Here is a 24,367-nt window from a genome sequence, read left to right as displayed (position 1 = left end):
GCCTGAGGGACCCCCGGGTGAGAGGAACCGCTCTTCCCGCACCCCTGGCCGCTACTCCGGCGGTGCCCGGGGGCGGGGGAAGCGCCTGAGGCCAGCCGGGGCGACGGGCCCGCCGCGCGGCGGCGTTTCCTCGGGGAAGGCGCAGCCGGCGGCCCCGCCGCGCCCAGCACTTCCTGCGCCGCCCTCGCCCCCCCGCCGAGGCCGGCCATGGCGCGGCCGGCGGCCGCCTACGAGGCGGCGGTGCCGCCCCGCCCCGCCTGCGCCTACACCAGCTGCTACTGGTAAGGGCCGCCGGTGTCCGGGGCCGCGGGCGGTGCGCGGGGCAGGCGGGAGCCCTCCCTGCGAGGCGCTGGGGCGGCGAGGGTCGCGGGCGATAATCCGCGCACGGTGTCCGCCTGTGCCTCGGGTGGGAGGCTTGTCTTACACGGGGGCGTGCCCCGGAGGGCCTCTGGCCACAAAGGGAGTCCGCACCGGGGGGCCTCCCAGCAGGCATCGCCCCTCGGCTCGCTTCTGCTCGCTAGAAGTCAAGTTGGGGGAAAAAAATTATCTTTTTTTTTTTTTTTTTTTTTTTTTTTTACAGTGAAGAAAACGTTTGGAAGCTCTGTGACTACATCAGGAGTCAGGATCAATACCCGTTAGAAGAATTTTATGCTGTTTTCATATCCAATGATAGGAGGATGGTGAGTCGATGAGATGTGGTCTGAATGCAGCTATGGAGAGATTCAGGCCTTCAGACCGCAGCCCAGCGTAGGTGAGACAGCCCGGGCATTTTAACCACAGCCCAGGGTAGGCGAGACGTGGGCCCAGACCTTTAGACCGCAGCCCAACCTATAAGTGAGATGTGGTCTAAAACCCTCTTGTAGCTCATTTTGGCTCAGAGACGTGCAAACCATACCATGGAAGATCTTTTAGTTATCTGATGCATTCAGGACCATGGGAAGAGGCACGATGTCCCTGTGGGCTGTGGGGGAATTGTTCCCTGTAATCTGTCAGTTTAGGAGAATGATTATATTATGTGGTCCAGAATAGTATCTCCAACTTCATGCTCCTGAAAGATAGAAACTAGAGAAAATTTTTTGACTGCAGCACAGTTGTAAGCTGATGAAGTGGATAGGTTAGCAAAGAACTAACAAATTAACCCGAAATTAATCTGTGTTAATCTGAAAGGTTTTATTAACTTCAGATTTATTCACTTATAACTTTCAGATTCCACTCTGGAAGCAGAAATCAGGACATGGCGATGAGCCTGTTGTCTGGGTAAGGCATTCTGTTCTCGCTCTCATAATTTCAAGTGCGTGCTTCTGTAGTTGTTATCTGCAGAATCAGACATGGGCAGTGTCAGCCATCGTTATTGTAGCAAACTGTTCCATCTGAACATCAGGAAACACTTTTTTGCTGTGAGGGAGATGGTGCACTGGAGCAGGTGCCCAGCGAGATTGTGGTGTCTCCATCCTTGGAGATACTTAGAAGCTGTCTGGACATGGTCCCCGTCAGCTGGCTCCCTGCTTGAGCAGAGGGGCTGGACCAAATGACCTCCAGAGGTCCCCTGCAACCTCAACCATTCTGTAGTTTTGTATTAATATTTATTATTCTTTTACAACAGATTTATAAAGAGCCTAAATCTGGTGGTCCTTTTTACTATTTGTAGTAAATTAACAGCGAGACAGCCACTAAAATCTACACATGACAAACCTTAACATTGGTAAGAGTACATAACAGATTTGTGAAAATTATTGTCTGGATATTGTTGAGTCTACAAGCTTTGTTGAATTTTAAGCAGATGTCTTGTAAGAAGTAGATGTGTGAAAATACCCATGTAGGCCGTACAGAGGATAGAAAAATATAAGCATTATGTGTATTCAGGTGTCAGCAATTAAACTGATCCATAAATGGTGGCTTTGGAGTGTCATTTGATCAATGAATGTAATTCAGTAATTGCCACTACAGAATTCCTTTCAAATATGTATCATTACAGAATTCTTTCAGTTATTTGGCATGGAAAAAACTCTTATTTCTTGTGGCAATTTCTGTTTCTGAAATTCTGCAAAATAATCTGCAAACTTCTGAAGTTCTGTGATTTCTGAATCATTCATTCTCTCCCAAAATGTCAGTATATTTATAGTACAAAAAAGGTTTAGTTTAAGAAGAGATCCAAGTGTTATGAAGATGATCTAAGAAGGAATAGGAGAGTCGGGAAAGGCCACCGCAGAATGTGGATTTCTGATAAAAACTTCTGGATCAAAAGGTGTTTTAACTTTGATGTTTCAGTGGATCGTAGGATACATAAAGCTTAATTTTTCTTACACTCTGTAATGGATTCTTCTAAATATTGTTGCATACAGTTGTATGTGTATATTGGTCTGGCAAAATAGCTTGCCTAAGATCTTTTTCATTCCAATCCCTTTGTGGTTAGGATTGTTTAATATTGAAAGTGTCAGAAGACAGTGCCTCAAACTCTTTTTGTGAGTGGATTTAGTGTAAGCTTTAGTAAGCTGTTAACAGCTACCTTCAATTTAATTTTGGAAAACAACAGTGTACGCACCTGACACCTAACATAAGTAACTCCAATTTCTCCAAACCTCCACCACACCTATGTTTCTTACAAGTTAAGAAATAAAACTGCACCTCAGAACCCAAGTATCAAGACAAAATAGTTACCTTGAAAAAGTGTGGTATAGTACCCATAGGTGTTTTTTCCCAGCTTCAAGAGCTACTAGACAAATTCGTCTTACTCCTACGTTCCTCTTGATCTGAGCCCTTTGCTGTTTTTTCAGCTGCTTCTGGCAGCTAAACACTCGGCACTCAAATTCACAGACTGTGTTACTGCAACAGGTACAACATCTCTTATTAGAAGAGATCACTAGATAATTTTAATGTTAAGCTATCATCATATATCATTGTGAGCTTTTTATTTAGGACTGGGTCTAAGACAAAAATGCTTATCCCACTCAATTTTTGTGTTTTGGTGCGGGCCACGAAAGAGATTTGCTATTTTCTTAGGAGTAGCGTAGACTTTAGTTTAGCTGTCCAGGCTTAAATCAAAGAAGGCTGCAAAGGAATGGGGGGAATACCAAGGTTTCTTGAAAGGCACGATGGGCGAGACAGGCATTAGGAAATCTCTCTCCTGGTGCCAGAAATGTTACAGACTTAATACTTCAAGGGCAGAAAGCAGGATTTAAAAAAAGGATCTGTAGCTTCTGCTTTTAGGAAGCATTTTTTTTTTTCACTCCCTTTGCCAGTTTCTCGTTAACAGCTGTTTAACTAATGGCAATTACCCTTCTTCCCAGGACTACCACGTTATTCTACTTCATGTTCCCAGCGGGGAGCAGAACTTCATTTATGATCTTGACACAGTGTTGCCGTTTCCGTGTCCTTTTGACCTGTACAGTGTGGAGGCCTTTAAGTTGGATGACAGCCTTCATCCAGAATTTCACAGGTGATGACATAAAATATAAAGACCATGAATGTTCTTTCATGAAATCAAAGTTGAAGTTCTCTTTGTGGATACATAGTGACAGAGGCTTTTTGCTATAGTCCAGTAAAATAAATGCGCTGTGTTATTTTTCTAAAGCTCTTTACCTTAATCCTCAAAAGCCCTTTTCTTTCCTACTGTAGTTTCTTGTTAACTAGTTAACTGCTTGGCACAATATTGCTAATTTATGCATTTAATGAAATTAATGCTCCTTGATGGAAGGAAAGGGCTCTTGTTCTGAGTGACTAATGCAGTGTTGTATACATTCATCTTTTGATAGAATTTTGCATTATTATTTAGGAAAATCAGAATGATTCGAGCAGATTTGTACTTGAAGACATTTGCTTCAGACAGATCTCATATGAAAGATGCAAATGGGAGATGGCAGAAACCTCCTCCTTCATACCCTTGCATCGAAACTGCAGGTAAGCGGCCAGAGCTCCTTTTTCCTGCTTACAGTGTTGAATGACATAGTCCAAGATGTACACAAGAAATAAATATGCTTCCATGACATGTGTCCAGCTAGCTTATTATTTCATATGGAAAAAAATAGGGCTATGAAGCATTTGGCACTTCCTTTTCTGAACATGGAAAGTTTACATGTCTCCTGGCATTTACCATTATTAAACATTAATTACTGATCTTCATAAACTGAGCAGAGAATGAGAGGCAAATAATACTGTTCTCTCGTTACAGCAGGGAACTGAAGCAAAGAGGCCAAATAACTTGCTTAGGGGTCACAAAGTGAATTTTTAACACACTGGTTATAGCACACTTTAACTGGCAGGTCCCATCCTGCCAGAGGAGGTTATTTTGACAGTAGGAAGTTTTCAGCTCCGCTCAGCGTGCTACGTTTGCCTGCAGAACACGTTTGAGGTTTCTCTACCAGGTGAATGGACCTGAGGACACTTTAAGGCAAACTGGCAAGTCAGCAAATTTTTCCCCAAGCATTAAGCCTCTTTTAAGTGATAATCTAGCTAATAGCCTCTGGGCCAAGCAGAGAGAGAAGTAAAGACTTGCCATCGCTCTATTCTATAGAGCTGCTTAAACCATTCTTATCGCACAGCATTTCAGCTTATTCTAATCAAGCTGTGTTTGGCAAGCTGGCTAACATTCGCCATGTGTTTGTTTGTTCTCCCATTTTCTTCCAGATGGAGAAAAGTGTGGTGAAGTTTTGCTTTGAAAGAGTTTTCATGTTATTGCTCTGCATGTTTGGTTTTGTTGCTTTTTTAATAATGCCGTGCTGCTATGTATTTATGTTAGAGAAGGCAGGGTCAAAGAAACGTGTTTTGTGTTTAGGTCCAAGTTTATCGTGATTTTAAGTAGCTGGGAAATTAATTCTCAATCTTTGCTTTGGCTTCTAAGGAAGCTTGGTGTTTCACAGTAGAGTAGAAATGAACTATGAATGTGGGCAGGAGCACAGATGTAGTCTTCATTGTGAAGCTTTAGGTGTTTTCTAGACAATCCAGGTTATGAAGCACCTTAAATTCCATGTCTTGGTCCTTATCTCCCGTAAAGGTTTATACAGAGGTAGTGTAGCAAGTGGAGAATCCCTGGACTGCAGTGGACGGTTCACTGTTAGCTGGAGCCTCCTAGGTGCTGAGGACTTTTTGCCTGTGGAAACCTTATTCTTGTGATAGTTGAGAGCTAATGAAAGTGTGAGGAATATAGATCAGGCCAGACCAGTAAGGTGAAAAGTTCTACTCAAATCAAAATAGTAGAAAACATTACTTGCGGATAGTGAGTTACAGAATGACTCAAACAGTCGCAGATGTGTACGTGTACCTCCAGCTGTAGTGAATGACTCCCTAGCTGCACACTCGGTAACTTTCCCCTTATCTGTCTTGCTTGACTGAGCTTTACCTCACTGACGCGCAGCAGCCGCATTGTCTCAGCCAACCTCCAGATTGTCTCTGTGATGTTAATAGATAGTGAGAGAGACATAGATCTTCAGTTTCTCCCATGCTTTATTTCTTTGCTCTGTACCTTGCCATGCTGAAAGGAACATCCATAGGTCATCCAGTCCAACCCCTGCTCAAAATGGGTTCCTTAGGGCTCTGTCCAGTTTCGCCTTGAACACTTCCAGGGATGGAGATTAACCATCTCTCTGGGCAATCTATTCCAATATTTGACCACTGTCATGGTAAAAAAAAAAAAAAATTCCTCATATATAATCAGAATTTCCCATGTTCCACCTTCTGGTCTTTGCTTCTTGTCCTATTGCCAGGCTCCTCCAAGAAGGCTCTGGCCCTATCTTCTCTGTGTCCTCTGATCAGGTAGATGTAGACAGCAGAAAGGTCTCCTCTTCATCTTCTCTGTTTAAGACTGAACAGGCGCAGTTCTCTCAGCCTCTCCTTGAATATCATGTTGTCCTGCCCCACACAACTTGATGTTCCTCTTCTGGGCTCACTCCAGCATGTCAATGTTGTGGGTTTTTTTGTTGTACTGAGGAACCCTAAACTGGACACAGTATTCCAGCTCTGTGCTGATGCGCTCTGGTCTCCTGGTCAGTTGGCTGAACGTCACGGATGAAGGAAACTGGTTACCCTGCACCCACTGAAGGTGGATGGTCATTCGCTAGGTAGCTTCAAGATCTGGGTCAGAACAGGAATAGATTGTATCAGATCTAGGATGTTTAGTTCAAGTTGTCTTTCATTCGGTACCAGTTTCTCCAGCTTTGTTTTTTGTCTTCCCTGTATTCACTTGAGATATCTTATAATGACGTGTGCTTCGATGTGCACCATGCTGTAAGTCAGAGAGGAGTCTGGCTTTAACTGTTGTGGAACAAGCATGTGCTTTAACTTCTAGCTGAATCTAAGTCCTGTGCTTCAGTGATGCAGCTCCATAGATGAGCACGTGTCCTGCAGGCCAACATACAGGTTTAGAAAACATTGCTGTCACCAAGTGGAACTGGTAATTCTCTTCTTTTAGAGACTGGTAAAGTAATGTCTCAGCACAGTTTTATCAGGCATAAAAGCACCTTATTTTAAACTTGATGGAAAACTGGGTGGCAGACCTTTTGTTATCATAAAAGAGCCTGGGGTATTAATGTTCATGTCCATGCCAAATTCCATTGCAGATAACTGTTTTCTCCCTGTTGTTTCACTTAGATAGAGTACTCTCCTTTCTATGTTAATTTGTGTTTGCACAAGATTAAATTGCTTACATATTCATGTTAGAGGTGACTGCAATTTAATGGCTGACAGAATTGACCACATATTTTTTTACTATCAATTTATTTGTGAGGCATATTTAGATCGTAGCATTATATTCATTTATATTATTATTATTTTGCTGTTGTTTAGAGTAGGCAAATTCCTAAGCTCTTGAAAAGATAATTACAAAAGCTGTGGTGGGTTGACCCTGGCTGGATGCCAAGTGCCCACCAAAGCTGCTCTGTCACTCCCCTCCTTGGCAGGACAGGGGAGAGAAAAATATAACAAAAGGCTCATGTGTTGAGATAAGGACAGGGAGATCCCTCAGCAATTACTGTCACGGGCAAAAACGACTCAACTTGCGGAAAATTAATTTAATTTATTACCAATCAAATCAGAGTAGGATAATGAGAAATAAAAACTAAATCTTAAAACACCGTCCCCCCCACCCTTCCCTTCTTCTGGGGCTTAACTTCACTCCCGATTTTCTCTACCTCCTCCCCCCGAGCAGCGCAGGGGGATGGGGAATGGGGGTTGTGGTCAGTTCATCACACGTTGTCTCTGCCACTCCTTAGGACTCCTCACACTCTTCCCCTGCTCCAGCATGGGGTCCTTCCCACAGGAGACAGTCCTCCACAAATTTCTCCAACATGGGTCCTTCCCACGGGCTGCAGTTCTTCACGAACTGCTCCAGCGCGGGTCCCTTCCACGGGGTGCAGTCCTTCAGGAGCAGACTGCTCCAGCGTGGGTCCCCCACAGGGTCACAAGTCCTGCCAGCAAACCTGCTCCAGCCTGGGCTCCTCTCTCCACGGGTCCTGCCCGGAGCCTGCTCCAGTGCAGGCTTCCCACAGGGTCCCAGCCTCCGTTGGGCATCCACCTGCTCTGGTGTGGGGTCCCTCAGGGGCTGCAGGTGGATATCTGCTCCATCGTTAACCTCCACAGGCTGCAGGTGGATATCTGCTCCACCTTTAACCTCCATGGGCTGCAGGGGGACAGACTGCCTCACCATGGTCTTCCCCATGGGCTGCAGTGGAATCTCTGCTCCGGTGCCTGGAGCACCTCCTCCCCTCCTTCTTCACTGACCTTGGTGTCTGCAGGGCTGTTTCTCTCACATATTCTCACTCCTCTCTTCAGCTGCAGTTGTGCAGCAACTTTTTCCCCTTCTTAAATACGTTATCCCAGAGGCGCTACCACCGTCACTGATGCGCTCGGCCTTGGCCAGCGGCAGATCCGTCTTGGAGCGAGCTGGCGTTGGCTGTATTGGACATGGGGGAAGCTTCTAGCAGCTTCTCACAGAAGCCACCCCTGTAGCCCCCCCGCTACCAAAACCTTGCCATGCAAACCCAATACAAAAGCATACAAGGTTCTTATTACTTCTATATTACTTCTGTGAGCTATATGTCGTCTTTGATGTTAAACAAATGCTTGAAGACTGAAAAAGTACAACAAAAATGTATCACTCTTTTTCAAAGTATTAGCATTGTGCCCTCATGTGCCCATGAGCTCTTGGTATTTAAAGGTAATCAGTGCTCTGGTACTATTGTGTTGCTACAATTTGCTATGTGTTAAAGTATATTAGTTATATTTATATACATTGCTCTTATCCCACAGGGTTTTAAAGCTTTTAATAAATGTAAAAAGACAAGAATGTTTGGTCTTGATACTAAAGTGTTGCCTGTTCCAGAGCAGGGCAGCTGTTAAGCCTGAATATAGCGCTTTGGAAAAGGAAATTCTATAGTATCAAAGTCAAACATAGGTTAAATAGGACTGTAGGTAGGATAATGTAATTTCCCAGTGTGGAGCTGGGACAGGATACTGGGACCAGTGATACTTTTTTATGAAATATACCAGGAAATGTTTAATGACCATGAAATGCCTTTTGGAATGGAATCAAGGAATCTCCATCAGTAACCAGTTCAGCATTTTTTTTTCTTGATATGAATTCAAAAGGAATAATTCTTAAACTGTATTTGTTCTGCTCATGGGGCTGCAACATAAACCTCCCAAAATAAACTTGAGTCATAAATTCCAGTCCATACTTAAAAAAAAAAATTGAACTTGGAACTTTTTTTTTTAAAGAACCTTAGCACTATTAAAAAAAAAAAAAAAACAAACCAAAAAAAAACCACAAAACAGCAACCAACCCCAAACCAAACCAACTGAACAAAAAACCCTGAAACTCCTCAATATCTCATCAGAACTCACATGCTAAGCATTATCCTTTTGCAGCTGGCTCTGGTCTAGCCCTTTCCCAGAGCTAGGCCTCTATGTTTCTTATTGGCGTTGCTCTGGCCTCGGTTCTGCTCTGCGGCTGTGCGTGCCAGGAGAAGCTGGCTAACCTGACTGGGTGCACGGGGCTTTCTCACCCAGGCCTATCCTCGAGGCAGCTCTGCTGGAATAAGCATACCTGAGCTGCAGCAGATTCCCCTGGTCCCACCTGATTGCCAGTTGAAAGAAAACAGGAGTGAGTCTGGTATTTTGTTCAAATAATAAAAATTAAGAAGATGTGATTTGGTGCACACATTCATCATTCTAGGGCTGGTGAGCCCAGCCTGGGGTTTTCTTTTAAGACTTCTCTCACAAATTAATGAGGTCTGATTCTGCTTAGTTTATGAATCCTGATGAGATCAGCCCTCCTTACTGCAAGCCTGTGTAAAAATACAGCTTGCACAGTGCATTTCAAAATTACTCAGAACAGATGGTCTTACTGCTTATATACAACTGGTAGCATCAGCTCTAACACTGAAAAGCATTGGTTTGAGTTTCAGTTCTCCCTACGTGTTTGGTAGCATACTGGCAGGATTGATTTGTAAAGGCTTTTTGTTCTTTTTATTATTATTAAAATCCCTGGTAGTCATAAATGATGGAGTTTTACTTTTTTTTTTGTTTTGTTTTGAAGAGTGTGAGTAGGACAGCTGAGAAATTCTGGAGGCGCTGTGTGTGACACATCTATGTAACAGGCAAGCTGCTAGACAGAGGCCAGGCAGACGTCTGCAGTTTCTTTCTATATCTCCTCTCTGAGGTGGTGGTAGGATCCTAGTGAAAGCAAAAAAGAAGCACTGATACGGATAGAAATAGCTCATATACACTTCATGGGAACCTTCCGCTCCTCTTGTTTGAGAATAAAACTCCAGTCTGTCAAGCTAGGTCCTTACTTCATGAGCTTTTGTGGAAGTAAAGAATCAAGTCGGGATAGAGGCAATAAAGGTACAACTCAGGATAGAAGTATTTAAATTCTGTGAGTGGCTTATTGAAATTACACCACTTTCTGTGAAAGATAATTTAAGGTGACCAGCTTTGTTTTACACCGAGATGGACCAAGGTGGTTTGCACAGTTGGTTATGTCTCAGCTGTGGGGACAGCACCCTCCAGCTGAGTGTCATAACAGCCGTTCCGACTCTGCCTGCAAAAACACTTCTCTCCCAGCTCAGGCAAGGGAGGGGGATCTGAAGAGAACTGTAGACACCTATGCAAGTCTGTGAAGAGCCCAACTTTCTAAGTATTTTAGGTGCCCCCAAGGTTCAGCAGCAGCAGCAGAGCTGATCTTGGAGGCTTTGCTCACCTCCAGCAGCCCTTCGGCAGCCGTCATTATGCAGAGTTAGTCCAAGGTCTGTGAGCCAAGCTGAGACTTGGCTGAAACATAGCTTTCTAACTACTGCTGGCAGAAGCCACAAGTATCATGGCTAACAATGCCATCTGATGTGCCTTCATGATATAATGCATCTGATATGCCTTTTATTTGCTCAGGGCAAAAGTGTCAGACTTGATTAAAAAAATAAAATTATGCAAGAAACCCAGAACGCGCCAGGTCTCATTGACAGTGTGTGTGCGTGACAAATGCAGCTAGTATAATAGCCACAGCACCTGAGGAGGACTGCAAGCATAATGTAAATCTTAAAAAAAAATTAATTCTGCTGTTCTTGACCTTGTATAAATGTTATATAAAGCATGCTCCTCCTTGCTTTTGTGGAGAAATCCTCTTGGTTTGTCAACTGTAGCATCCAGATGTCTCTTTTGTAAATTCTGCTGTTTGTCACTGTTCGTCTGCTTCAGGAAGAGGACTTTGTGGTGGTCTCGTGCATTTTTGTCGAGCTGTTTCCTAAAGCTGTAAGGTCTAACATAACATGCATGACATTCAGGTACAGCACAGGAGTAAGAAGAGCAGCACAGAGAGACGGTTATCAGCTGAATAAAACGGGAGAGGCCTCACTGTTTTTTCCTGTGGATAGCTCTCATACTGCTTCAGTGCCATCTACTGACCGGTTCTTAGACCATCCGCTCTTCACAGGCCTGTTCTTGCTTGCTTTGTTAAAACAATTTTTCCTTTCATTAAACTTCTCTGATGGACTGTGTTATGCTCTGCCACAATCCTTCTGAATTTAAGAGAATATTTCACTTCCTACAGACATTGTGACAGCAACTTCCAAGTTGCTAACAACAGCAGCTGTGTTTTTAACTCTACTGGAACAACCTCCTTTGGGCTTCTTTAGAATTCATAGAACAGTTTTATGAAATTATTATTCTACTATGCTCAGTGCACATAAAGCAAGGAATTTTTAATCTTTCAAATCTTAAACTGTATGAAGAATCACATTAATTTTAAAACAAAAGCATCTGGGAGGAAAAGACAAGTTGGGAATTGGAAAACAGGCTTACCAGTTTACCAGCAAGCAATACCTGCTATCCACTACTAATTGTTCTTGAGCTACAACAGCAAATTGCTGGGCTTGTGCTATTTTAAATTCCCACATAGGCAGGCAGAAATTGGCCCTGTTCTGCCAGACTCACTTCAGCAGTAGGACCATGCTTGGCTGGACATAAGGATTTTCCATGTGCAGAGCCCAAACAGGTTAACAAGAAAAGAGTTAGGGGCCAGACTTCAGAATTGGTGAGAGCTGGGATTAGGCAAACCAGAAAGCTGTGCCATCGTGTAGATGTGGTGCAAATAGAGGGCTTCGGGGGCCGGATTATGGCTGGGACTCCTGGGTCTGGGATTCCCGAACATCGTCTTCCCTTCCTCGCTTACGCTGTCCATAATGGTAAGCCTAATTACACAAGCTTTTGCAGCTGAAGCAAATTCCTCCTATGGATTTTGTAATCCATCATTAGAGCCTACTCTTGTTTGGTTCTTAATCCTTAAATGCGCACATGAATCATCCATGTTAAAATAAATACTTAAATACAGCGGGAAAGCTATAACAGTAAATCCAATGGCTCTCCCACGCTGTTCTTTAAACTCATTCTCTTCCAGTTTTCTTTTAATGGGCATTTAAAAAGATTATTTGCGCAGATTGTCAGTGAGAACATAAAACAACAAGCCCACGGATGTTTGTAGTCGGAGCTGAATAGGCTGAGGAATCGGAAACTGTTGATCAGCGTGGTTCTGAGTCAGCAAAGCTTGTACCAGGCCAGCTCCAGAAAAAGGATGTATAAGGCATCTAAACCCAAAACTGCACACCAGCGCTTTCCATTGAGCTCTCTGGGATCCACGAATGGGACAGAATGGTTTCTACCTCTCCTGCAGGGCTCAGAACAGATTGAACTCCTGGCAAAGAGCAGTCATGGTTACTTTTCTCTTGAAACTATGGCGGTTAACCTTGTCCCCCTCTGACTTCATTCAGTGGTTCAGGATTCAAAAAAAAAAGTGTTTGTCCCCAGCCTAGGTTTGTGCCCTTCTTTGCCTGAGCATCCCTCTAGGCTACGGGCTGGGTTACGTCAGACATTTCCCCTGGTCTGCATATTCTGGCCTTGCAGTGGGCCGGTGTACAGCAAGGACAAAGTTCAGGGCTGGAGGGAAAGCAAATACAGAGCAAACAGTGTAGCCTGGGGAGTAACACATTGTAGGTTTGCCAAGGGGCTAATCGCTTCTGAGAGACCCTAAGCGACTTCCAATTCTGACTGCTGCTCTGATCCAGTTCCTCTGCAGTCAGTGCAAAAGCTGACTCAGTTGACTTTGGTTCAGAACTTAATGGGGGAATAATATCTCCCCTGCTTTTGAGGAATCAGATTTGTGTGAACGCAGGAAGACTACAGGCACCTGTTGCATTGCAGTTCCCTGTGTTGGTTGTTATTTGCACTCCAGTTCTCTGACACTACTCGACCCTTCTAGGCTGCTGTTGCAGGGAAAAATCTTATTCTTTCCTATGCATACTAGTTTCTAATGACTAAGGATGCTTCCTGATCCAGTAATGTGATTATTGCCATAAGCAGAGAGAGGGATCGGGGCAAAAGCAACATTTCAGAGACTGGAAAGAGATGTTTTCGTAGCACCGTACAATTTGCAGAATCTTGCCGGACTGCTGCTCAGCAAGTGTGCTATGAACTCTTCGCTATTTTGAACTGAACTATCAAAGAGGGGTTTGGGGACATTTTCTTGATAGATGTATACCTGTGCTACAGAAGCTGCATCAGGAACTTAAATATTTCCCTTTTCTGGTCCTTTTTTAGACTCCAAGATGAACTTGGATGATTTCATCAGTATGAATCCCAAAGTGGGATGGGGCTCAGTGTTCCCTCTTCCGGACTTTGTGCATCGATTTGGCAGACAGACTGATTACAGCTATTCCTTGGAAGGACAGTGAAGTGAACAAAGAAGTTCTCCCTGCTTCTGTTTTGAGTGGGTGTGTTTTGTTTTGCTGCTCTTATATTGTATTTATGGTTTACATTTCTTTACATGGAATAAGTATTTGGGCAAATAGAATACCCAATCAAATATAATGAACTGAATAAAAACTTTTATTTTGATTATGTAAGAATGAACTTGGTTTTTAATATGTCAAATCAAAGGCAGACATCCCACCGTAAGCATATTACTTTTCCATCTCCTGTGCCCAAATTGAAAAGAGCATTTACATGCTGTAAGAAAAGCTTTTGGAAACATACAAAATACTGAACAATGTAGCCCAAATTGTTAAATGTCACCACATTTTAGAAGTGAGATACAGTATATTTTCTTTATGTTATGATTTCTATCACTTATCTAAATAGGCAGTGCATCTCAGTTTTGTCACTAACTTTATCAATTAGGCTTATTTAGCAGAAGCCTAAAGGCCAGACCCACAAAGGGAACACAGATTTAGTAGTACAGTCTTGAACTCCCAAGCACTATGTAAAACCAGGTAAGTATCTAGGTTTCTGTGCTGTACGAGGGGAGAATTAAATGCCTGCCATTTCAGTTAAACTGTTCTAGTGCTGACGGTTGCTGGAAGATGCAGTTGCTTTTCCTTCTTACGGTGGCTGCGCGTTCTCACCTGCCGCCGTGTGCTTGCACTTGGCGTTTGTCTGGCCCCATGGTAATCCAGGGTAGGAAGCTAAACCGACAGAAAGAAGCAAAGTGGGTTTTTCCCTGCCTCTTAGCTCCTTGAACTGGCTTGCCATGAGGTCAGACAGCTGCTCTTGCTGGTATAAGGAAATCAGCAAGAACATATGGTTGGGTGGAAGGGGATGAGAAAGCCTCCCCCACACAGGGTCGCTTGCTGCTGAATTTCCTTAAAGGTGATATCAAGCTGCATCCTTGCAGGGGAGCCCAGGAAAGCCATCATGTTGATCGGGGGGGTTGGAGCAAAGTCTCCCATGTCTTAGAAGAGTGGCCTAAACATAGAATCATAGAATCATTAAGGTTGGAAAAGACCTCTCAGATCATCAAGTCCAACCATCAACCCAACACACCATGCCCACTACACCATGTCCTTAAGCGCCTCATCTACACGTCTTTTAAATACTTCCAGGGATGGGGACTCAACCACTTCCCTGGGCAGCCTGTTCCAAGGCCTGACCACTCTTTCAGTAGAGAAATTTTTCCTAATGTCCAATCTAAACCTCCCTTGGCGCAACTTGAGGCCATTTCCTCTTGTCCTATCACTTGTTACTTGGCAGAAGAGACCAACACCCACCTCGCTACAACCTCCTTTCAGGTAGTTGTAGAGCGCGATGAGGTCTCCCCTCAGCCTCCTCTTCTCCAGGATAAACAGTCCCAGTTCCCTCAGCCGCTCCTCATAAGGCTTGTGCTCCAGGCCCTTCACCAGCTTCGTTGCCCTTCTCTGGACACGCTCCAGCACCTCCATGTCCTTCTTGTAGTGAGGGGCCCAAAACTGAATACAGGATTCGAGGTGCGGCCTCACCAGTGCCGAGTACAGGGGCACGATCACCTCCCTGCTCCTGCTGGCCACACTAGTTCTGATGCAGGGATTACAGAAATAGGCTAAGATGGGGTATTTAATTCTCTGGTTTTGGACCTGTTCTACTTTACATACTAGCACATCATAGAATCACAGACTGGTAGAATGATTCAGGTTAGAAGTGTCAGGTGGTCTCTAGTCCAGTCTCCTGTTCAAATCAGGTCAGACCGGGCTGCTCGGCACTTCATCCAGTCTGCCCTTGGAAACCTACTGGGATTGAGACTACAGTAAACATTTATGATGGACTTCAGTCTTGGTGAGGAAAAGCACAGTAATGGTTTTAGGTATTAAGGGATCATTTTATTTTTAAGTACAGAAAAATATAAAAACTTCAGAGATACTTATATGTATATTACTGTTATCTAGGTGTATTGTTATGTACATATTCTATTACTGTATCTTCCATCAGTTCCAGAGAATTTACTCAGCTTGTTAACAGCAGAGACAGACCGTTGAACAACTGTGGGATTGATTCATTTCATCCAGACATCTCTTTTTCTGTGTCGTAAGGGCTGGCTGAATGTAGAAACTTACACTTTCTGTTGCCAGATGCAGCACAGCTGGTTGGCTATGCAGGTGGGCTGCTACCATACGGATTCCTTGAGTGCCTACGGATAGGAGGCCAGTTGTCGGGGCACTCGTCTGCGGGGTGGGAGAGTTGGTCTGTAGTTTCTGTCTCTGTGAACCAGCTTCACCAGAAGAGATTGAGGTGATGGAACTCGGGATTCCTGATAAACTGGTGCTCAGAGCTTTCCCGAGAGGGGGCAGCTCTGGATTTAACCAGATACACCTGTGTAAAAGATCTGATTTTTATCAGCGTTTGGATGAAATGGCAGCCCTTTCTGCATGATGCTGATGTGGCAGGCATGCTTTGAGTGAGTGAAGACATTGTTACTTACTCTTTTTGAGTGATGTCAAGACTGGTTGTGAATGTGCACAGCAGCAGAAATTTGCCTGCTCAGCTCTATGTAGATGCTAACCCAGTGCCCAGGGCTGCCCAGGTTAGACACTAGCAAAACGGAGAATTTAAAGATCCACGTTATAGATGAACAGGTTGTGTGTGTTAAGCACTTTTTATCCTTCAAGTAAGTGAATCTCATATACACAGAGTTCCTGTGCATTGCTCAACAGACCCTTTAAGTTGTTGTAGAACATTAGGTTCTCACCCCTCCCTACTCGAGTATGTCATTTGATTTAAATACTGAGCTGTCATCCTCAGCTGGTTTCTGGTGCCTGAAATCCGTGACACACTCGCTTTAGTGAGGCTGAGACACAAGAATTTGCCTGGTTTAATCCAGTTTCAGGATCGAAGCTGTTAAGAACAGTCACAACCATTATTCAGAATATACAAATTTAAAAAACAAATCAATGTGAAAAGAGGGTCCTTTTTCTCTCTAATCATTCTGAACAGATGCTTAATTTTACATGTAGCAGGCTGGGTGTGTGTGATGATAGCTTTTCTATAATTAACAATCTTTTTGTAGCTCTTGTAAAAAGTTGTCATTCCAGCGGCATAGGTAAAAGTCAGAGAATTATTTCATTCAGTGCTGAGGATGTTGATATTGTGGTGCTGTCTCTGTAGTCCTTCAAGCCTGGTGGCATTTCGTCACCATTTCAGAAGGTGTGCTATCAGAAAGACAGAATTCAGCAATACGCTGATTGCTCATTTAGGGCCCCAAATACAAAAAGGAGCTACTTGCTTCACCATAATTAGCAGAGACCAGCTCTTTTTCTAGTGCTGATTAGCCCTGGTGTCCCATCAGAAGGACTAAGTGAATTCCCTCCCCTCTTTGCTCCTTTCTCTCTCCAATTAACCCTCGTCTTGACTGTTTTGGGGAACTTGCTGTGTGTAACCTTTCTGCTGCCACCTGAGGCTGATGCGTGAGGTGGCCCCACCAGCCACCTTTTTACTAACGGAGCACCACAGTAAGCTGCAGACAGAAAAGCAAAGTTTGGTGAGAGCTACTTTGCCGAGTGCCTGCAGAAGCTGCGCATGTCAGTAGTACAAGCAAAGAACTGCCACTGTAAAGCTGATGGCGGGGAGGCAACTTCACTGCCAGACCGCTAATTATCAGCTCTGTGATCACCGATGTATTTAAACACCTAAGACTCAAGTGACTTTATATCACAGGCATACATACATATGGGGTACACCATACGGCAGAGCACGACTCCGTGGTCCTCAGGTGCAGCTCCAAGCTGCCAGTAGAGCCACCCAACCAAAGCGGTGCTCTAGGGAGAGCCTCACTGCTTGATGCAGGGAAGCTGGGCTCGTGCTACTGTGAGATATGAAATCATATGAGAGCTTTGACATTACTGTAGGGCTGATTTGCTGGGGTGCACTGGCACAGCAGGATCAGCATGTGCTCACCTGTACTCCGTCCTGTCAATAGCCCTTGAGACTTTTAATCTTCCCTGCGTCCAGAGGATGTCCCGATGCGTCCAGCACAAAAATGTGCTGCTTATTCACTTTCACGACAATGATTTCTTAGTGCAGCTTAGCTTTCCATTCCCTTTCAGCCTTCTTTACCTTGTCCTTTCCCACAGTGAAGTTTTTCTGTTGTCCAGTTATTACAGTATTTATGTGCTGAGAGCTCTTAGGTGGTGGCTTTTTGGACTAGGTCACCCTTGAGTCAGGCACTGAACAAAGCGAGGAGAAACCCCCCTGCCCTCAGGACAGTTACTCACAATCCCACGCTCTCCCAGCTTCTGTATTCTGTTGGTCACTGGAAATTCTCCAACACTTTTACTTCTAGACATTGTAGGGCAAGACCCTGATAGCCCTATACTCATAATGGGGGGACATCCTATCTCACGGGTAGTTCCTCTCACTCCGTAGGCTATTGATGCAGTAAGCTGCAGCATGAGATAGGACACCCACGTCTCTCTTGCCTTTTTCTCTTCTTCGCTGCTGCTTTTTAGTTAAGAATATAGTTTATTTGATAACTAACTTCTTTTACTTGCCTGTTTAGGACTTTCGAAAAAAAATGCTGTTTTTTCTGGCACGCATTTGCTTGGTCAGCGCAGTTTTGCAAACTTATACATGACCAGGTCTGTCTTGAGAAAATACCATTTCTCAGTTGGCCAGCAGAGAGAGCAGTCAGCATTCGGTGGACGTGCGAGTTGGGACGCTTGGCCAGAGGCACTCTCCTGCACACTCGGCCCTGCCAGTAGCTGTTACAGTTAAAAAAACATAATTCTGACGGCAGTGCAGAGGTGATCTGTATCTTGCAAGATTGCAGCTAATGGGTTATGTATTGCCCTTGACTGCCTGAATCTCTAATGTCAGTGCAAATCCTTCCTGTGCATCAAGGGCTATATGCCAGCATCGTCAAACCACCTATCAATTTTTGGGGATCTGTTCAGCATTCACAATCTCTACCAAAATGGGTGTGTGACACCTTAGATTATCGGACTAATTGCTTCGCTATCAATTTATGGACTTCAGAGGCTAAATTTAGGTACCTGGGATGCTGCAATCTGATCTGCTCTATTAAGGAGGCAGGGAGGCACCAGGGTGCATTTGTATGAATCAGATTCCAGGACAAGAGCCCCGGTTGGGACATTTTGACCTATGTGGCCTCCTCTCCTCACCCCCTCATCATCCAGCCAGAGCTTTGTGCGTGCTCTGAAGCACTGTTGCTCTCCAAACATCTACTGTAAAATGGCCGTCTCTGGGGTCCGCTTTCTTTTGTTAGAATGACTTTGGTCCAAATTTTCTCATTTTTCTTAGTTTTTTCCCCTGCCTTTTCAGCAAACACGGGTTGTGGACTGAATGACCTGAGAACGCTGTACCAGGAAATAGGAAGGAGGCGTGAAAATCCCACCGTGTCCTTGCACTAGTCGCAGTTACCGCCTACCGGGTGCCTTGCAGAACCATTACCAAGACACCGTCCATGACCCAGGTGGTGGCTGTCCCCTGCGACTGGCACAAGCCACGCTGCCAGAGGGGAGGACCTGCAGAGCATCACTTCACGCATCACCCAGCTGAGCAGATGGCTCCAGGTTTGGTGGGGTTACCCTCCTACAACACTTTGGATTCGCAAGCGTGGAGAATATCATCTCCTCTCGAGGTGAAACCTATCTGGACGTCTGTCTCTCTTCAAGTAATTACCTACTCAGAAATTTGAGGGAGAGAATGCTGGTGATTGCCTTCTCCCTTCTGGCTTCCTCCTTATGCAGGAGTTGGCCCAGTTGAGGCCAAGGTTAATGAAGCACACCCAGAGAGTGAGTGTCTGGAGACATCTGCTCAGGTTTGCTCAGCAGCTGCTTGCACCCTTCCCTGTGGAGCTCGGCTCTCAGTGAAGGTTTTCGTTTGTCATCATGGAGTCAGAAGCGAAGCACTCTATACAAATGCAGCTTTTCAACAAGTTAAGGGCAGCTGCAGTAGTGGTTCTGGAAAATGTCTCCAGTTTGACCTAAGATAAACAAATATGGTTGCTTAAGTATCCTCAATGTTTCCTTATACTTACAGTAGGAAATACCTTGGATACTGAGGGCAGCTAAAACAAATCTTACTTAGTTATCTAAGGCCTCTGGCAAGTCCCAGAGTTTCTGAGTGAGCTAAGCCACTTCCTAGGCATGAGGCATACCAAGCTTCGTTTTATAGCAATAAAAATAAGCATTCAAAGGACCTGAGCTGTGAACTGTCACTCACAAAGTCTGAATGAAGCGGCATTATTCACCTGAAGCTCATTTCGAGTGTCTGGCGCTGGTGTAGAGGGAGATGAGCAGGGTGTTTCCGACGAGCTGGATTCCTGACATTATATTACTTAAAAGTGGGAAATGCTCATTTGGCCTTCAGTGTTATACCGGCCTTCCCAGGCAAGGCTATATCTGGAACCCAAACACTGCAATAAGACAGGAATCATTATATGTTATTTTTTTTAAACGACCTACACAGTAAGAAGATGGTAGTTATCTCAGCCTGCCCTTCTTTTTAGTATGCAATTGTGGCGGCGTGCTTCCCACCGTCTCAGCTTGGCTGCTGAAATGGCAGCGCACCAGCTCCACGCTTGGAGCCATCCCGAGAAAATGTTCTGCTGCGGCTTTTAACCATTTAGCTGTAAAGCTCCCTCCGCTGCCACCGTTTCTAACTGCTGGGGTGAAGCAAGGGTTTCCAGTCCTTGTTTATAGCCAGTGTAATCAGTTTGGCTATTTATACTGTACTCATCACAGAGCACTTTGCTGTATGAAATGGTCACAGTTATATTTATACCACTGCAAAAACAAAGCCATCACAAATTGAGGAGGCGACATTCAGAGTATTTTTTCCTTGCTACGTGATGCTGTTTCTTCGACAATTCAGACTTTTATCAGGCAAAATCACGCTCCTGGGAAGAAAATACAGCCCGCTGTAAGTCAGGAATCCCACCGGCTTTTATCTGCGCTTGTGTTTTTGTCTTGCGTGGAGTAAATGCGACTATTTAGTCAGGTAGCTTCTACCAGCTGCTACCTCGGTATGAATAGGCGGCACTGCCAGCAAAGTCCATAGAGTTGTCTTAGTACAGCTGAAAGCAGAGTTTGATCCGCTCTGCCAGAGGTACTAAAAATACCTTTTAATATTCTAAGGTATGTGTGTGGCCAGAAGTTGTTTTCAAATGCATGGTTCCATGGAGTTGCTACAAAGTAAGCGGTGCTGGACCAGCCAAGGCCTGAGATGCAAAATAACCAGTGCTGGGAAGGGCTTCGGGGGTCCAGCCTCTCTCCTGGCTGGGGGGCACTGGCACGGCGCTCCCCCCGCCTTGTTCCCAGCAGTAGGTTGGGAAGAAGGGACTTGGAGGGGATTTGCAGTGCCCTACCTGCTGTATTTGTCAGAGGTGTTTTACCGGGAAGATTGTTTCCTTAATCCTCGTTCTCATTTAACTTATTTGGTAATTATTAAATAAAAAAACCCAGGTTGGGTATTTTTGATATCTGAAAGGCCAAGTGAGGGACTTGGTTCCCAGCAGAGGAGAGCCACACGCAGTCCCAGCAGCCGCTGCTCGCCAGCCTCTCCAAGCTCACACCGTGCACGGAGGTCGGATCCGCGCACGGAGGCAAAGCCCCAGCCTCCCCCGAGCCGCTGCCGAAGGCCGCACGAGCAGGGGCGAAGCAGTCGCCCTCCCCAACAGCTGCAGAGCCGAGTGAAACCTTCCTGCCGACGCTCTGCGGCCTCGCTGCTTTGAACCGCTGCGGAATCCCGCGGCTGTGCAACGGCTCAGCCCAGCCCTGGCCGCGCGGCGCAGGTCCCCAGCCCTTGCCGTGTCCCTGTCGCTGGCTCCGTGCAGAAGCAATGTAAGGGGTGGAACTGGCAGGACATTACCACCCCACTCGGGGTGCTTGCTGGGTTTACAGAGATCCTCAGAAATGGGGATTATTTGTGCACATTCAATGAGCAAATGCCCTGGCTTAGCAAGTGGAGTCCATGACAAAAACCCACATGTGGAGCTTGGCCAGCCTTGAGGACATCTGAGGCCCTACACATGACAGAAGCACACATGTGGACTCCAAAAGAGGCGTTGCCATCTTCATCGTCACTTGGTCTTGTCTGAGATGGCATCGTTTCATCTCGCAGTAAGGTCCTCTGCCCTGCCTGCATAGTGCAGTAGAGCCTGCTCCCAAATAACGTTATAACTACTTCTCACTGCTGCTTAATGCCATCTGGAGAATGATCCACGGAGCTGCAGCGGTACGGCCATTAGCACAGCTGGATTAGCAAGTGGAAGCTTTGTTTCAAGCTTTCTGTAATAAAATCCCACTGTGCTGTGGCACACAGGCTAGCTAGGGTTTCACCGCCAACTTAAGAAAATGAGGGCAGAGGTTGGTTAAATATTAAGTGGAATGCAAGATCCGCCATCTGGTAACCTGAGGATGGGCTGGAGGTAAATTGGCTTCCTGAGGTACCTGAGAGGATATTACAGCCAAACACACTGGCCAGCAAGAGGAGCTTTGGGGTTCCTCCATCAGTTTCCAACACCAAGAGCCTTCAGGGTTAACACGTGTGCTCATGGAGAGGGACCAAAATGAGGACCCTTGGAATATCTGTATCCTTTTCTATTCGGATTTCCACCTCCTCCATAAATCAAACACCATTTCTGGCTGCGTTAAGACTGTCAAGCAGGCTATACTTACATCAGGCAGAATATATTCACGGGGAAAAAAAAAAAGAGGTTCGTGATTAAAGCAGACACATTCCTTCCCCACCACAGGATGAGCCATGTCCTAAAGCGTCTCCTTCAAGCAAAGCTGCTGCTGACAAGAAAATTATTGACCTTCCTTAGACTACAAAGCCTGGCTTCTGAAAGACAGCTTTTATTAATTGTGTGTCTGTATGTCTGCACACGTGTGTCTGTGTGCCTCTCTAGGCATACGTATACAGACGACTTCTTTCACGGCAGCGTGTTTTGCAGTGAGTATCGGCTCCCATGCTTGCTAAGCTCATCTCAGCATTAACAATGAGCGGTGTTAAATTATATCCTCTCCGCTCCCGTGGCAGTTGGCTCTTCCTGAGGAGGACCCACACCTTGGCTGCCTGGCCGGGTGTAAGGGCTGCAAGGGCTGCTGCTCCACTCCCTCCCTCGCTGGCAACGGCACGGGCAAGTAAATCCGGATAAATGGAGGCCCTTTCCCTTCCGAGGCTCTTAGGCCAACATTTTACAGCACTCCTAGTGATTTTAACTCCCATCACCCCGCCCCATCCCATACCCCCTTGCAAACATTTAAAGATGTTATTTTTTTCTGATCTGAGCCGTGCCAAAGCTTGATTCCTTTAGGAAGACAAACTGGCAGTGGAAACACTGACAACTATACAGGCAAATATTGTATTGCTTAAAAAACTTTATTTAGACTGCTCCATTGTGGGGGGAGTCAGTTGTTTGTTGGCTGTTTTTTTTCTTTTTGGATGGTGCTAAAGGCGCCATAAAATTAGCTACAGTATTATTCCAGTGATTTGTACACTTCATATTCATGCGCCTTCAAAATTAAAAGCGATCATGATAAAATGAAGCAAATAAACAGTCCTGAGGAGGACCTAATCCCTTTCCTCCGTGCTCCCAGCAGCCACCGAAGCCAGCGGGGGTCCCGGGAGGGCAGGAGCGGCAGAGCCCGGGCTGGGTGGCGCAGAGGATCCTTGGGAAGGCTTTGTTGCTCTGCCATGGGGATATTAACGTTTCTGGCCAGCTGACAGCATGTGTGGCGAGCATAAACATTTGGCTCCAGCAAAGAGTCGCAGACGAGGGAGGCAAGTTGTGCACGAGATAAACAGGGTCCTTGCGATAGCGCCCAGCTGGGCGAGGGCTGTTTCCAGCACAGGGCTGCGGATGCGAGCGGGATTGGATGCGAGGGCCCGCAGCACCCTCAGGGAGAGGCGGACACAGGCAGACGGAGATGCAGCCGTCGGTGGGAGGACAGTGGTTTTACGGCGGGGCAGGATGCTCGCCTGGTGCCTCTGCTGGGGCTCCCAGCTGCTGGCTCATCCCGGAGCCCTGGGGTGGTTGAGAAAGGCTTGAAAATACACCACTGGGGTATGTTAGGGGTCCTAGGAAAGAGCTCAGAAGCAGTACTGGAGACGCTTGCAGTACCGCTTTTGATCGTGGTGTGTTTTGCATCCAAACAGCAGCCATTTTGCAGGGGGCCGGGGTGGATAAGTGGGTAAAGAGCACCCAGGCCTCCACTTTCCATCTCTTTCTGAGCAGACCAGCTGTTCGCGCTGGTTCAGGCTTAATTTGCGCGCTGGGTTCATTGCGACAGGCGTTTGAAACTCGGCTCTTACTCTGTATGTCGGCGGACAGAGCGGTGTTGCTGTGCTGCCTGTGGTAAGCAAGCCTTTGGGCTCTTACTTTCTTAAAGGGCCAAGTGAGGGAATTTTGCATTTTTGCAGTCTCTAATTCAAATAAAGAATAAATACCTTTGTAAATATTGAATAAAGACCTTGAGGCCTTAGGCAGCCTGAGGAAAAGGAGTGTAAGGTGCTGTTACACCCCGGGGTGTTACAAACCTGTTCTGCCTGGCTCCATGTGCTGGAGAGCGGCTGGCGTGTGGTGGCTTCCCTCTTGCAGCTATCGCACGTGCATGTGCATGTGTGTGAAGCCGGTTAACTTGGCTTTTTTGTTTGCTTCTGAACATTCAGAAGAAGCAGGGAATAATAAAATGCAAGTTTTCCACAGAGACCAAAGGAAACGAATTACTGCCTGGGTGTAGCTGAGGGCAGAGTCTGGCTCATTATTTTCTGTGAAATAATTCCCACAAGACCTTGTAGAAACACAGCTTTTTTTTTTTTTTTCCTCCTCCTTCTTCTTCTCATTTTTCTAGTTTTTTAAACTTTTCAAAATACTCTGCTGTAACATATTTTCCCCAGTCACATGTGTTAGCAAGAAGAGAGTGCTGGTTTTGGCTGGGACAGAGTTAATTTTCTTCACAGTAGCTAGTATGGGGCTATGTTTTGGATTTGTGCTGAAAACAGCGTTGATAACACAGGGATGTTTCCGTTACTGCTGAGCAGGGCTTACACAGAGCCAAGGCCTTTTCTGCCTCTCACCCCACCCCACCAGCGAGGAGGCTGGGGGTGCACAAGAAGCTGGGAG

The 24,367-nt window shown here is 45.6% G+C and overlaps 1 protein-coding gene across 4 annotated transcripts; it reads left to right on the top strand.

The window, feature by feature from the left end:
* The first annotated feature begins 107 nt into the window (after window positions 1-107).
* NTAQ1 (N-terminal glutamine amidase 1) lies at window positions 108-20,825 on the top strand. 4 transcript variants are annotated; one of them, XM_075141216.1, is made up of 7 exons: window positions 108-281; window positions 581-680; window positions 1,207-1,257; window positions 3,288-3,436; window positions 3,773-3,897; window positions 13,075-13,243; window positions 18,559-20,825. In XM_075141216.1, the coding sequence occupies exons 1-6, from the start codon at window positions 208-210 to the stop codon at window positions 13,206-13,208; spliced, it is 633 nt and encodes a 210-aa protein (XP_074997317.1). In that variant the 5' UTR covers window positions 108-207; the 3' UTR covers window positions 13,209-13,243; window positions 18,559-20,825. The 4 variants fall into 4 exon arrangements, with proteins under 4 accessions (XP_074997317.1, XP_074997316.1, XP_074997318.1 ...); XM_075141215.1 differs by having other exon boundaries at window positions 13,075-13,247; XM_075141217.1 differs by lacking the exon at window positions 18,559-20,825 and adding an exon at window positions 4,260-4,395 and having other exon boundaries at window positions 13,075-13,160.
* The last annotated feature ends 3,542 nt before the right edge of the window (window positions 20,826-24,367 follow it).

Source organism: Calonectris borealis, chromosome 2 (genome assembly GCF_964195595.1).
Source record: "Calonectris borealis chromosome 2, bCalBor7.hap1.2, whole genome shotgun sequence".
NCBI lineage: Eukaryota > Metazoa > Chordata > Aves > Procellariiformes > Procellariidae > Calonectris > Calonectris borealis.
The sequence above is the reverse complement of the archived record's forward strand: the minus strand, read 5'-3'. Positions and strand labels throughout refer to the sequence as shown.

Excerpts from the sequence above, each read along its gene's own strand:
- NTAQ1 (XM_075141216.1), top strand. The coding sequence starts at position 208 with ATGGCGCGGCCGGCGGCCGCCTACGAGGCGGCGGTGCCGCCCCGCCCC. Across the intron at positions 1,258-3,287 it reads GCGATGAGCCTGTTGTCTGG|GACTACCACGTTATTCTACT; the intron begins GTAAGGCATTCT and ends CCTTCTTCCCAG. Across the intron at positions 3,437-3,772 it reads CTTCATCCAGAATTTCACAG|GAAAATCAGAATGATTCGAG; the intron begins GTGATGACATAA and ends ATTATTATTTAG.